The sequence below is a fragment of the Somniosus microcephalus genome, chromosome 14, assembly GCF_052327205.1.
Source record: "Somniosus microcephalus isolate GS21.2 chromosome 14, FLI_Smic_1.0, whole genome shotgun sequence".
NCBI lineage: Eukaryota > Metazoa > Chordata > Chondrichthyes > Squaliformes > Somniosidae > Somniosus > Somniosus microcephalus.
The window spans coordinates 12685786-12701760 of NC_141000.1; the positions used below are offsets into that span (position 1 = coordinate 12685786).

A 15975-nucleotide genomic window follows, 5' to 3' on the forward strand; every position below is an offset into this window, starting at 1 on the left:
ACACTTTCTCTCTCCCACACGGCAGCTGTCTCCCATCCTGCCAGTACACTTCACACCTAATCTTGTCGTCTTTTGTCTCCACTGTCCTATTACCATCTCATCTGGTTTTGAATGCTTCTTAATGTCTCTTTTACTTCTTTTGTTCTATCGCAGCCCTGCCTTCGATCTATTTTATTTCCTTTCCAGTTTGAAAAAGGGTTTGACCCGAAACGTCACTCTAATTTCTCTCCACGGATGTTGCCTGGCCTGCTGAGTTTTTCCAGCATTTTCTGTTGTTATTTGCTATTAAGTTTTGCTGTGTCAACTGTCATGATGTAGTTGCAAGCTCTGGCCACCAAATTGCTCTGCAGTGCAAATTTCTGAAGTGTCTCTCCCAACTGTCGCCAACTTGTATATAAAACCTACTTATATTCAACGACAGACCATTGGACACACTAGTGTTCATAATAAGTGTCCAGATGAACAATTGTTCTGACTGCTTTATGTGGTTGCCATCTTTTTTCTTGTATACCACACAACACACTGGTAGTATTTGTCACAGTGGTCTGACCAGTGCACAGGAAAACGGTGATCATGGAAGCAAAAGTAATGCTAAAAGACTGAAGGCTAAGAGGCCATAATGAAATCCATTCAGAGTAACAGATATGCAAGAGGGTTTAATAACAATCATTTTGGACTTCTAAACCAGGCTTGTATGGAAGTTAAGAACTTAGTATGAGTAAAAGATTGGCTGCAACTTGCCTTTGATGTTTGTGTTCAAAGACAAAGGATGATAAATGACTTAAAGCACTATTCAAAAATTGCTGTAACATTTTCCACACCAAAGCATCTCTACTGCCCTACTTTTTCCGAAGCTGAAGTTTCCTCTTCTCAGGGTCAACCATACCCTTGACTGTATCTGCCCCATTTTCTGGGCTTCTACTCTCACCCACTCTCTCTCTTATCACAAGAATTGTCCTGCTGTCCTTACCCTCTACTCCTCCAGCCTCTGCATTTACCAGATTATCTTTCTGCCTCATCAAGCACATCTTCCTCTCCCCTCCTTTCTCAGCTTTGTGGAGGGACCCTCCATCCCAGCATCCCCTTGTACACTTTTCAATCAACTCTGCTTCCAGCTGACCTTCGCCCTGGTACCTTCCCATGCAACTGCAAGAGTTGCAAAACCTGTCCATTTAACTTCTCCCACACCACTGTCTGCGACCTCAAATATTCCTTCCATGTGAGATAGCAATTTATGTGCATTCCTCCAATCTGGTATGCTGTATTCCGTGCTCACAGTATGTCCTCTTCTACATTGGGGGAAAGGCCAAACACAGATTAGGTGACCATTTTGCCAAACATCTCCATTCTGTCTGCAAGTATAACCTGTGGCTTGCCATTTTAACTCCTCTCCCATTTCCACTCTGACTTATGTATTTTACCTCTTACAATGTTCTGTCTACCCTCAATGTAAGTTTCAGCAACAGTATCTCATCTTTCTTCTGGGCACTTTACAACTCTCTATTTTGATCATTGACATCAGTAAATTCAGACCTTGGCTATATCCTACATTTTCTTCAGAGCAGCTGGGGCTGGTGATGGTCTTTCTGCTCATGGTGGGGTGTGGGGGATTGGCTCGTCAGGTGTGGAGCCATCATTGGAGCACAACGCTGGTGGGGGGAGGGGTGGTGGCAAAACATAGAATCATAGAAATTTATGGCCATTCGACCCATTATGTTTGTGACGGCCGAAAAAGAGCTATCCAGCCTAATCCCACTTTCCAACTCTTGGTCCGCAGCCTTGTAGGTTATTGCACTTCAAGTGAATATCCAAGTACTTTTTAAATGTGATGAGTGTTTCTGTCTCTACCATCCGACCACCCTTTCAGGCAGTGAGTTCCGGACCCCCACTACCCACTGGGTGAAAAAAGTTCTCCTCAACTCCCCTTTAATTCTTCTACCCATTACTTTAAATCTATGCCCACTGGTTATTGACCTCTCTGCTAGGGGAAATAGGTCCTTCCTATTCACTATATCCAGGCCCCTCAAAATTTTATATACCTCAATTAAGTCTCCCCTCAGCCTCTTCTGTTCCAAAGAAAACAACCCCAGCCTATCCAATCTTTCCTCATAGCTAAAATTCCCCAGTCCTGGCAACATCCTCGTAAATCTCCTCTGTACCCACTCTTTGCAATCAAATCTTTTCTGTAATGTGGGGCAGGATTTTGCCAGCCCTGGGGAGGCGGGACTGCTGGGAAAATGGCAGAATTTGGAGGCAGGTGCCTAACTCGCCTCCATGCCATCTTGCCAGAAGGCAGGTAGCCGTCCCGCGCCAGGTCCCGTCTCCTTGGAGGCAGGAAGGGATTACAGCCACTTAACTGCCTGTTAACAGGTAGTTAACAGGCAGAAAATAGGATTATCCCCTTTTTGCCCACACAAGTGCGGGCTTCCCGAAGGCTCCAAAACCCGCCAGGGTCACTGAGGTGAGTAGTGGGTCTGCGGGGGTCAGAGGGGTCCAAAAGTGTGCTGTGGAGGTGAGTGATGGGTGCAAGTGTGGAGAGGTGAGTATCTGAGGTAAGTGAAAAGTGTTAGAAAAAGTGTACTTGCCTTTGTTTCTTCCTGCAGGCTTCAATCGGTGGGTATGCGGAGAGTCTCGCACCTCCGCGGTAGAGATGACAGATGGCCGTTGCATTCTCCAATGCAGCAATCATCTAATTTCTACAAAAGAAAGAGGTTTGATGAGGGCTTGAATTCAAGAACTCATCAAACTACAGAGAATGTCAGTGTTTGACAGCTTCACAGAGCTGTCAAACGATGACAATTCATCTTGTCAAAAATTTTTGACAGATGAAATGTCATACGCTGACGTTCTCTGTAACCAGCTTTCCCTTAATTGGCCTGCTAAGCCCGTTGGGCGGGCTTAACAAGGTCAATCAAGGGAAAATAGCGTGGGTTGGCCAGAAGTTGATGGAGGCGGGACTAAAACCCGACAAGTAGGAGTCCCGCCTCCAAAAGCTCCCCATTGGCAAAATCCAGCCCGTGGTGACCTGAACTGTACACAGTACTCTAGCTGTGGCCTGACTAGTGTTTTGTACAGTTCAAACGTAACCACCCTGCTCTTATATTTTATGCCTCAACTAATAAAGGAAAGTATCCTGTATGCCTTCTTAACCACCTTATCTACCTGTCCTGCTACCTTCAGGGATCTGTGGACATGCACTCCAAGGTCCCTCTGTTCCTCTACGCTTCTCAGTATCCTACCATTTATTTTGTTTTCCCTTGCCTTGTTAGCCTTCCCCAAATGCATTACCTCTCACTTCTCCAGATTGATTTCCATTTGCCACTTTTCTGCCCACCTGACCAGCCCATTGATATCTTCTGCAGTCTACAGTTTCTTCCTCGCTGTCAACCAAAGTCAATTTTTGTATCATCTGCAAACTTCTTAAATCATGCTCCCTACATTGAAGTCTAAATCGTTGATGTATACCATAAAAAGCAAGGGACCCAGTACTGAGCCCTGTGGAACCCCACTGGAAACAGCCTTCCAGTCCCAAAAACATCAGTCGACCATTACCCTTTACTTCCTGCCACTGAGCCTATTTTGGATCCAACTTGCCACTTTCCCTTGGATCCCATGGGCTTTTACTTTTCTGACCAGCCTGCCATGTGGGACCTTGTCAAAAGCCTTGCAAAAATCCATGTAGACTACATCAAGTGTGTTACCCTCATCGACCCTCCTTGTTAACTCCTCAAAAAATTCAATCAAGTTAGTCAGACGAGACCTTCCCTTTACAAATCCATGCTGACTGTCTTCGATTAATCCGTGCCTTTCTAAATGACGATTAATACTGTCCCTCAGAATTTTTTCCAACAATTTTCCCACCACTGAGGTTAGGCTGACTGGCCTGTAATCACTCAGTCTATCCCTTTCTCCCTTTTTGAACAACGGTACAATGTTAGCAGTCCTCCGGCACCACACCTGTAGCCAGAGAGGATTGAAAAATGATGGTCAGAGCATCCGCTGCTTCCTCCCTTCTCTTAACAGTAGGATGAGGGTGAGTGTGAGGGGTGGCTAGTGAGATGGGGAAGTGATAAAGTAGATAGAGAGGGTTGGGTGGAGTTGCAAGATAAGTTGGTGTGAGTAAATATGTGCAGGAGAAGGGTATGGAAGGCAGAGTGATTGGGATGTGTTGAGTGGCACAGCAGGATGAGTTTGAGTGTGGCTTTGCAGTAACGTTTCTTGATCCACTGAGATCATTGAAAGGTTGGCGCCACTGCAGCCAGGGACTCCTGACAACATCCCTGTTTTTTCCCTCCTGTGCAATGTGCTGCATTGGTGTCCTAGGGAGGTCTCTTCCACCCTTGGATGGGAAGAGAACCTCCCTGCATGCTGTGACTCCCTCCATAAGCATATGGAGGGAGTCATTGGAGAGCCTGGATGCAAGCGTTCACATTTGTGCAGTGCTTGTAGCACCTCAATGCTGCCAAACACTGACAGAACAGCTGTCAAACTCCATGTGGACGTGGTCCCTTTTAAGGAAACCAGCTGACGACACGTCATCAAATGCATCATCAAACCCGCTTCCTGCTAATTGGCCGGGAAGCCCGCAGGGCGGGCTTAACAAGGTCAATCAAGGGAAAATCACATCTACAGAGCGGCTGTAGCTGGGAGCGGGACCAGAACCAGGAAACTAGCTCTCCCGCCACCATCCCGCCTCCTCCATTAAATTCGCGGCCAAAGTATTCATTAAGAACCATACCCACGTCTTCCGCCTCTACACGCAAGCTTCCTTTTTGGTCTCTAATAGGCCCTACTCTTTTAGTTATCCTCTTGTTCTTTTTGTATTTATAAAACATCTTTCAGTTTTCCTTGATTTTACTTGCCAGTATTTTTTCATGCCCTCTTTGCTTTCCTAATTTCCTTTTTAATTTCACCCCTGCACTTTCTATACGCCTCTAGGTTTTCTGCAGTATTTAGCTCTCAGTATCTGACATAAGCTTTCCTTTTATGCCTTATCCTACCCTGTGTGCCCCTTGACATCCAGGGGCCTCTAAATGTGGGAACATATTTGCTCTGAACCCTATCTCCTTGAATGCCTCCCGCTGCTCTGACACTGATTTACCTTCAAGTAGCTGTTTCCAGACCACTTTTGCTAAATCACACCACAGCTTAGTAAAATTAGCCTTTCCCCAATCGAGAACTTTTATTCATGATCTATCTTTGTCCTTTTTCTTAACTATGCTAAATCTAACTGAATTATGATCACTGCCACCAAAAAGCTCTCCCACTGATACCCCTTCCACCTGCCCAGCTTCATTCCCTAAAACTTAAGTCCAGAACCACGTCCTCTCTTGTTGGGCTTGCTGTGTACTGGCTAAAAAAGTTCTCCTGAATGCATTTTAAGAATTCTGCATCCTCTATACCTTTTACACTGATTCTATCCCAGTTAATATTAGGGTAGTTGAAATCCCCTACTATTACTGCCCTATTGTTTTTGCACTTCTCAGAAATTTGCCTACATATTTGCTCTTCTATCTCCCTCTGACTGTTTGGGGATCTATAGTACACTCCCAGCAGTGTGATTGCCCCTTTTTGTTCTTCAGTTCAACCCATGCGGCCTCATTTGATGATCCTTCTAACACATCATTGCTCCTCACAGCTGTAATTGTTTCTTTAACCAATATTGTGAACACCCCCCTCCCCCCCCCCGCTTTTTCTCCCCCTCTCTATCTTGTCTGAAAACCCTGTAACCAGGAACGTTGAACTGCCATTCCTGCCCTTCTTTCAGCCATGTTTCAGTAATAGCTATATCATCATACTTCCACATGTCTATCTGTGCTCTCAGCTCATCTGCCTTATTCACTAGACTCCTTGCTTTGAAGTATATACACCATTAAGCACTACCAAACCTCTTTGTTGTCTATTTTGTAGCCTTTGTTTCCTCTGCCTTCCAAACTCATTTACTAATTTTCTGCCTTCCATTTCCAGCTTTGCTTCTCTCCCTTCTGAATCTATGCTCAGGTTTCCATCCCATAAAGAGAGAGCAAACCCAACTGTTTTGCCAGCATTTTCTGTTTTCATTTCAAACCTCTTGCAATTAGAGGGGAAAACATAGAAACATAGAAGATAGGAGCAGGAGTAGGCCATTCGGCCCCTCGAGCCTGCTCCGCCATTCAATGCGATCATGGCTGATCATCCAAATTCAGTACCTGGTCCCTGCTTTCTCCCCATACCCCTTGATCCCTTTAGCCTTAAGAAATATATCCAACTCCTTCTTGAATATATTTAATGAACTGGCCTCCACCGCCTTCTGTGGTAGAGAGTTCCACAGGTTCACCACTCTCTGGGTGAAGAAATTCCTCCTCATTTCTGTCCTAAATGGCCTACCCTTTATCCTTAGACTGTGTCCCCTGGTTCTGGACTCCCCGACCATCGGGAACATCCTTCCTGCATCTAGTCTGTCCAGTCCTGTCAGAATTTTATAAGTTTCAATGAGATCACCTCTCATTCTTCTAAACTCCAGCGAGTACAAGTCCAATCGACCCAATCTCTCCTCGTACGTCATTCCTGCCATCCCAGGTATCAGCCTGGTGAATCTTTGCTGAACTCCTTCCATGGCAAGAACATCCTTCCTCAAATAAGGGGACCAAAACTGCACACAATACTCAAGATGTGGTCTCACCAAGGCCCTGTACAACTGCAGCAAGACATCCTTGTTCCTGTACTCAAACCCTCTCACTACGAAGGCCAACATACCATTTGCCTTCTTAACCGCCTGCTGCACCTGCATGCTTACCTTCAGCGACTGGTGCATAAGGACACCCAGGTCTCGTTGCACTTCCCCTTCTCCCAATCTATTGCCATTTAGATAATAATCTGCCTTCCTGTTTTTGCCACCAAAGTGGATAACATCGCATTTATCCACGTTATATTGCATCTGCCATGTTTCTTCCCAATCACCCAACATGTCCAAATCATCCTGGAGTTTCTCGACATCCTCCTCACAGCACACACGCCCACCCAGCTTTGTGTCGTCTGCAAATTTGGAGATATTACATCTAGTTCCCTTGTCCAGATCATTTATATATATATAGATATATATATATTGTGAATAGCTGGGGTCCAAGGACCGATCCCTGCGGTACCCCACTAGTCACTGCCTGCCATTCGGAAAAAGACCCGTTTATTCCAACTCTTTGCTTTCTGTCTGCCAACCAGTTCTCTATCCAAGTCAATACCTTGCCCCCAATCCCATGTGCCTTAACTTTACACGCTAATCTCTTATGTGGGACCTTATCGAAGGCCTTCTGAAAGTCCAGATACACCACATCCACTGGTTCTCCCTTATCTATTCTACCAGTTACATCCTCAAAAAATTCCAGTAGTTTAGTCAAGCACGATTTACCTTTTGTGAATCCATGTTGACTTTGTCCGATCCTGTCACTGTTTTCCAAGTGCTCTGCTATTACATCTTTTATAATGGACTCTAGCATTTTCCATCTAATTTTCCCCATTTTCTTGCCTTATTTGTGGCTTCTCCATGTCTTTTCACCACCTTCATTATTTGCACATTCTTTTGTTCTTTTCATGCCTTTCCCTCGCCTCACTGACCTTAAAGATTTCAGGCCATTTAACTCATTAACTCGATCTCCATTATTGGAATACTTGTGTTTCCCAGCTCACCATTTTTTCCAATCTTACGAAAATGTATTTTAGTTTTTAATTTTCAGTTCTGATGAAGGAGATATACCTGAAATGTTAAACATGTCTTTTTCCTTTACAGTTGCTGACTGACCTGTGTGTTTCCAGCATTTTCTGTTTTTAATTCATGATGGTCATTGCTGTCTAAGTGTTTGTAATGCCTATGTTGCTAAATCGCATCTTTCAAATTACCTGCTGTAAAATTATTTTGATGTAATTTTTTTTAAATTACTCCTACCTGTGGTTTTCATCCCATAAAACAGACTGCATCTGATTTGTAGTTATTAACATGTTGATATGTCCAATATATGGTGAATTCCCAATCTTCGCCTGGACAGTTATGTATCGTGCATTGTTCTTAAAGTTGAACTTGTGGCCATCTACTGGTTATTCCAGCAGCTAGTTACAAAGCAGTATTGAAGAAGGTTGTAGGTTTATAGACAAGGTGGACATCTTTCAACATTTGATATACATTGCAGCCTCGTTCAATCTCAATATTTTAAAGAACTCCAGCTTAAGATAACCAGTTATCTTTAAATCTGCAGGTTTTTGGCTGAATACCAAGAGGACTTTTTTCCAGAATCCGCTTATGTGGCTGCATCTGAAGCTTACTATTGTACCAAACGTCCTCAGGCTATCTACTGAAGCATGAACAGACCTGTGAATTAAGCCCTCATTGTTACTTTTAGTCTGCTGGTTATTGGTCGAAGGAATGTAAATGATCTTCAGCAGCTGAGAACAAAAGAGGGCTTATATCCTCTTAAGTGGTGCTGCCTGCTGGAAATCTGTTGACGTTCCATTGTGGAGATGGACCACTTTTTGTTTGAACTCTGCTGTTTCCACCTTCATCCCTGCCGTTGTGTTCTTCTGTGGTTGTGTCATGTTGATTATGAAAGAAATAACTGTATGCAACCAAATATCTCTTCTGCAAACAGACTAAATGCATTTTGAAATGCAGACTGCATTTATTGAACAAGACTTAATTCAATTCTGTACAAAATTGCTTTGGATGTCCATCTTAAAGTGATGAGAAACCATGTTCTGAAAAGTTACGAGTTAAAGAAAAGACACTGTATAATTTGCAGTAGTGCTTGCTTATCCATTAGAAAATAAATTTCGGTTGTATGGTAATATTTTGCTTTAATGTTGATACAGTAGTTTATGTTCCTGTTCAAAGCCCAATGGTACGATGTTTTTGAGTGTTATTTTATGCAGTGGCCAGTATTGGTATCCTTTTAGGACTAGACTGTTGTGTGTCATGCAAGTTTTTCTTTACTCTTTGGAACCACACTACCTTTGTCTCATTTTGGCAGGAGAATGAGCAGAATCTGGGTTGCTTTAGCATGGCTGCATGATTACTAAAGGGATGTTGCTTTTGCAGGATGACAAGTGTTCGAGTCTTTTTCCTTTCAAGATGAAACACTCTGGTGACACAGTCCTCCATCTACCATCCCATCCAGCAGTGTGACACTTTACCACGGTAGACTGTCATTTCAGGTTAATATTTGACATTTGGCAGGAAATCTGATGTCCTAATTCTACTCACTTGAATATATTTAGTTGTTCCTAAAACATGGGTATTTTCTTTTAGTGATTAGTTGATCATATCCAAAAATTTATAATGGTATCATTAAATGGTTAGAGAATCCTGGACCAGGTTCAGTAGTTATCTACAGCCTTGATTTATCACAGTTTAGCTGGAAAATATTGATTGAACTTTAGGTAAAGAAAATTATATTAATCCAAGTAAAGGCCTTTTTGAATTTTAGGCTGCATGAGGTCCTAGAAAACAAAAGAAAAATAATTACCATTACAGATGTGCTGGAACATAGAAAATGTATTTGAATTGTAATCAATGGGTCTGCCACCCTTGATGCCCAAAACCACTATATAAGAAAAATAGTTTATTGGCTGCCTATTTAACATAGTCCTACTGGAGAAAGAGTTAAATCTGGATAAAACTCAGTGCACTAATACAGGACTTTAGGTTAATTGGGAGTGCACATACCTAGAGTACAGATTTTTTTAATTTACCAGATCGCTCCGTTCCAGCTGTTTTTTCTAAGGTTGCTTTCATCTATATTCATTTGAGCTTTAATCCTATAGCTTCTGTATCTCTCTCCCAGCAGTTGAAAATATTGGCAGGGACACAAGTTTTTTTTTAAACGATCACATAACCAGTAAAATATTAGGAAGCAAAGGGCTTTGCCTGGTAACAACAACAACTTGCATTTATATAGAGCCTTTAACGTAGTGAAACGTCCCACGGCACTTCACAGGAGCGATTATCAGGCAAAATTTGACACCGTGCCACATAGAGAGATATTACGACAAGTGACCAAGAGCTTGATCAAAGAGGTAGGTTTTAAGGAGGTAGAGAGGAAATTCCTGAGCTTAGGGCGTTTATTTGAGGCACTATATTGAAAACAGCAGTGTTTTGGTATTTTCACAGAATCACAGAAACCCCACAGTGCAGATAGAGGCCATTTCGGCCCATCGAGCCTGCACTGACACATATCCCACCCGATCCCCATAACCCCTACACCAACACATGTCCCACCCTATCCCTGTAACCCCACGTATTTAATCCCCCTAACACTAAGGGTCAATTTATCATAGCCAATCAACCTAACCCGCACATCTTTGGACTGTGGGAGGAAACCGGAGCACCCGAAGAAAACCCACGCAAACACGGGGAGAATGTGCAAACTCCACACAGACAGTCGCCCGAGGCCGGATTCGAACCTGGGTCTCTGGCGCTGTGAGGCAACAGTGCTAACCACTATGCCACCGTGTGTCATTTGGCACAATAAAATAATGTTGCAGCCATTCCGAGGTGCTAGGCTAAGTGGTGTCGGTTGCATTTGGCGCTTTAATTTCTGATGACATCCTTCTACCTATTCAACCATGCTTGCCAGATATTAATTGCACTGTGGCTTCACCCCACCCCCCCCCCCCCCGCCAAATGTAATAGGCTCTTAGCTCATGAAAAACATGCACTGGAAGAACTGCAAGTGAGATGCTCTTTTTAAGTCTGTTGTCTGATTGTCATCTATGTGCATTTTCCTTCTCATCCCTCTTCTGGCAGTATCTCTCTTCGTTGACACTGGCTTCATATACACTGTTGTAGCTTATGCATGAGCCGAGAAGTTATTCTATTTCTAGTGATTCTTGTGCCCCCCCCCTCCCTCAGTAGTTGGATTTAACTTTGTATGTGAAGGTTGACCTTCTTTATAAAAAAAAAAAAAAAAAAAAATGAGGAAAATGATGCCTGTGGAAAGTCATTACCATTTTGTGCTGTATAATTCAAATGCTAACATTTCAAATCTTGTATAATTTTGTATTTTTTTTTGATCAGTTAATAATTCTTTTATAACTATGCTAATGTCACGGTTTTCATTTTTTAATACCAGTGCCAGCCTCGTGAGCTCTGAGTGAGAGTACCAATTTGTACTGAATTACATTGTGGAACTTCACCCACTAGAAACTGGGCTGAGATTTACTGTACTCAGTTTCACTTACATTCCTTAGAATTGAGTCTTTCTTCTGCTAAATATGTCAGTCTGGACTAATCTAAAGCCAGGCCTTATAGGCAAAAGTGCATTGTACTAATCAACTTGGCCTAGAATTTCTAGTTGATATTATGAAGAAATCAGAACCTTGCATATCTTCCCAAATGACACATTTATACAGCTGCTTAATTGCATATATAAACCAAAGTTCCTTGTAATGTGCTTCCCACTATTGGGACATCAAATTTTGTCTTTGAAAGCACTGAGTTACATTACTTCCCTGAGAATTCCAAATGAGAAATTTGCTTCTTTACACAAACCTTGTAAATGTAAACCATTTTATTAATAGTATTAGCATATCTCACATTTTCCTTGGACAATTCTAATATATAATCACCTTGGCTATTGAGAAGATGTAGTTTTATGTGAAATTTAAAATGAACCGTTTAATCAACAGTAAATTGATGATTCAGAATGGTATAATAAGTGTATTTCATAGTAATTCCCTAATTGTAAGCAGATTAGAACCAGCACAATATGAATTGACGTGATTTTATAGACTACATGTAGTCATTGGAATGGTCCTGATGCTTTTATGGTTTACCTCGGTGAGCCTCATCACACAAAAGCCTTTTTTTTTTCTGACAAGGAAACAGTTGAAAATTGAAAATGTTACTGCACTTCACTTAATCAGAAAAAAAACCTTTTAGTATCTTAATGAATTATGAATGACTATACCTCATAACTTGTGTCATGGTCAGAATTTTAGATTTCCCTGTGACCAATGTAGAAATCATAACTGGCCATGTTATTTTGAATATTTTTTAATATTTAAGTGTAGAGAATTTTAGCACTGTTCAGATAGGTGTTTGACAAATAGTTTATATTGGAGCCATTTTTGCCCATGGTCATTTTGTAGCACATGGATATACATTCTATACAGAACTGCATTTATCCTGAAGTTGGTGGAGATGTTCCCTCGTCACAAACAGCTAATTAAATTGTACTAAATAATTGTGATTGTTGATGAAAACTGAACCCATCCAACTGCAAAAAAAATTGAACAAACCTAAACAGTTTTTTTCTCTCGGCAGCATTCATCTCATCTGTGTTGCTGCAAGACTGTAAACAGACTTAGCTGGAAAGCATTGTTATCCATTTTTAACACATGAGTTTCTTTAAGTTCTGACAACTGCTAAATTTTCTGAGGAATAAAGAATTACTTTTAAAGTGCTTGTAACTGTTCTGGCAAATTTAGTAGGCATTTTGTATTCAGCAGTGCTGATGCTGATTTGATTGAGGAATGTTGTCTAAGATATTGGGAGAGCTTAATCATCTTTCAATGGTGTGATCTTTAACATCTGCCAGAACAGATCTCTGTTTAATATCCCATCCAATGAATGGCACCCCTGATAGTGACTTCCTTAGTTCTGTGCTGCAGTGTCAGCCATGATTATGTGCTCAAGTCCTAGATGGGGGGGGGGGGGGGGAGATTGGTGAGGCTAACTTGTGATTCAGCTGACAGTGCTACCCTCGACATCATCTTATGAAAAATCTGACACAAAGGAATCGCCCTTTCTAGGATAGGTAAGATCTGCAGGGCATTCCATTTGGGACCATGTTTACTAACCGTTGACAATGAACACCAATGATGTGAATGCTCAGGTAGGCCAGATAATAAAAGCTACGAATCAACAATCCACGCCCACCACAAAAATCAACCAGCAAGTACTGCACAAACAATCCAGCAAATCGTTCAATGTTCCTCAAGCCCTTTCAGCAACCACGTTTCTTCACATGCACATGAAAATTTAACTGCTATAATAAATACAGGTTATTCGCCATAAATCAGCCAAACCAGCACAAAAGATTGAGGAATTTCAAGCGTCCAGCGCATATTGAGATTCCGCGTTCTTTTGCGCTACTTTAAAAAACATGCTGGAAGCCGGCCCGCTTCACCGCGCCTCCAGATCGAATTAAGAATGACATAATTCTAAGAAAGAAACTCGGCCATAAAGTTAGCCACTGTATGTTGGAAATGCCTTCAAGAAGTTTCTTCTGTAAATATCTGCCCTCTGAGTCCAGACTAGAAATCTACTCTGTTTCGGAGCTACGGTCTTCAACTGGAGAGGAGAGCTCTAGCTCATGTTTGCAATTGCTTTGTGTGTGTGATACATCGTGGAGTTGTAGTTTTCATCCCTCTCCTATGGAACTATAATGCTCAAAGAGCACTGTGACTACATATCATGTGACAACCAGGCAGAAAAACATTATTTTACTGGGGGGGGGTGGAATTCCAGCTCGGGTTGATAAATTCTGCATGTGAGAGATATGTAACATGGGAGTGGTAGTTTTACTCTACTGTAAAATTAAACTACTCAGCGTGCACAGTGCTAGCCCATGTCACATGACCAGACAATGGAAAATAAGAAATCATGAGACCTGAATAGTGAAAATTTGGAAGATTTAGATTTTCAATATTTTGTACAATTTAAGCTGTTAAATAAAATTTTTGAGCTTACGGTATTTTTGGGATGAGTTTTTGTGGGGATGTTGAACTCAGACATCGCAGCTGGAGCCAGTTCAGTTCAAACCATGGCGAATGACCACTTTTTCAAGGTCCTGGCCATTGGAGACTTGACAATGGGGGGGAAAATGCTTTTTGTTACAATGCTATACCAATGAGACTGCTTCAGCAAGAACAAGCAAGTAAAAAAGAAAACATCTTTCATACGCATATAATTAACTGAGAGAACAAAGGTTTTGGGCTGCAAAGGGGAGATTAAATAAATGTACTTCCAATTAAAGGAAAAACTCCAAATCAACCAGGCCTAAAAAATATTATGTAAATTGCTGTGAGTAAGGGGTGTTGAGGAAGGAGGACAAATTTGCTTGCATCTTTAAACAGTTCTTTGTGAAGTGGTTGTAAATAGTGCTACAAATATATTCCTATCTCTATCATTAAGATGTGAAATAGTTTACCTTATGCTCACTGTGTGATGCATTGTTTCAGCAATTTTGCTGCTATAGCAATGGGTGAGCTGCCATGGTGAACCCCACTTCAGGTCCCAGACTACCTGTGAGTATGGCTATCATAGATCCACTAACAGATAATTGATTTGCTTATTGCATGATCTTTTTCTGCTCATATTGCTGTCTTATTTGTATATACTGTAAAAGCAATTGCAAATAAGTGACTTTCTTTACCAGCTTTTTTTTGTTCCACCACAGTATTATTTGGAAAAGAGACAAATTGTAGTGACTCTAGCTGGTGTTTCTTTTGTACTTTGACAAATTGTGTTTAGGCGTGCTGTAGAAGCTCAGAGGAGTTTATATGTTCTACATTTTTGCTTACAGATGGGAGCTGTCATGATATTGTATTAGTGAAAAGGACTGTGATTTGATTTTCCTTCAAAGTGACTGTAGTTTGTACCTTCTGTTTACATATTTGTTCAATTGCTCATACAGGCAACAGAGGGTAAATAAACCAATACAGAAGGCGAACTACAATGCCATTCATAAATTCTGCTATTATCTGTGTCATTATGTTTAACTTCTCGCATAAATGCAAATACAGCAGTATAAGTTGGAAGGCAAATTTTATTCGCAAGGCATTTGAGCCAAAAGAGGCAAGACTAACTCTAGTGAATAGTCTGTCACCCAGTTGATCTTTGCACTGAGTGTAGTATTGTTCTGGCCTGATGCAAAGTCAAGCTTAAAGTGCCCAGGTAGTCCATCTCTCCTAACTTCAAATATAACTAACCAACAAATGGAGTTCTGCACATGTACAAGCGAGTATGCTCAGATCATCCTTGTCACTTGGCTCAATGTGACTCGTAGCTGACATAGCAAATAGTAAATTGGGTCTCTCGGCTCCTTATTGCACTGTGAATAGACGCCAGTCTCGAGACTCGTACCTGGAGTAGAACAACAGCCTTATAGTATACACAACAGTAAGCAGGTCAAGTAGAGCTTTAAAATCTAGTTCCATTAAGTTATTTTTGCTTTAATATCTTTGCAGGTCGATATTAGAAGACTGGACCCCCCTCATAAGAATGGTGTCATTCCAATAAATTAACATTTTCAGGTGCAAAAAAACCTCAAATTATATATTTCACAAGAACATAATTAAATTTATCAAATGAATTGTTTGTTTCTTTTAATATTTAATGAAATTTTTTACTTGAAGGCCTCTGCCTCATCCAAAAGCCCGTGCTTGGACTTGATATTTTTGCCTCGATCAGTGATTCTGTTGTCCTATAAATTTCAGAAAGCATATTGGTGCTGGTGTATTTCAGGCCACCAGCCCCTCCCTCTGTAAAATGAGGGAGGGACATGGAAATTCAGGGAAGCATGTCTCTGAGCACGTTTCTGACTCCATGCCAGATCTGTAGGAAAAGTGGCAGGACAAGTCCAGAAAGCCCGTCTGAGTGTATTTTCTTAACTTAATTGGAGTTATAAATATAAATATGAACATACGAAAAAGGGCACAAAAATACCAATTGGTCCATTCATTGTGCCATCCCTACACAAGGCAATTAGCACATACCATCAGTTGACTACCTACTGCCTTGACGCCCTCTTCCTCACCACCACCTCTTCACCATGACATAATGTTCTGGGAGTATCAAGACAAAGGAAATCAAACTTTTAACTTAATTTTGAAAACTTTGGGGAAATTCTTCTCCAACCATAAAAGCAATCAAGCAAGCTCCAAGAGATCAGGTGGCTGGCATTATTAATCCCAGTTAACCCACTCACCGACCACCTTTAACTCAAGGGG

At 41.5% G+C, this 15975-nt stretch overlaps 1 protein-coding gene across 6 annotated transcripts in view; it reads left to right on the top strand.

Moving 5' to 3' along the window:
- The window catches only part of LOC147107336 (MSL complex subunit 3-like), an 80570-nt gene extending 65232 nt beyond the window's left edge, over positions 1 to 15338 (top strand). For 4 of the 6 annotated variants that reach the window (XM_086006250.1, XM_086006253.1, XM_086006249.1 and 1 more), the window contains one exon: positions 8226 to 14715. In XM_086006250.1, coding sequence (XP_085862376.1) covers positions 8226 to 8325 — 100 coding nt within the window. In that variant the 3' untranslated portion in view covers positions 8326 to 14715. Of the gene's footprint in view, positions 1 to 8225; positions 14716 to 15213 lie in introns of those variants that run through there. The other 2 variants (XM_086006252.1, XM_086006251.1) reach the window with 2 other exon arrangements.
- Positions 15339 to 15975: the final 637 nt, after the last annotated feature.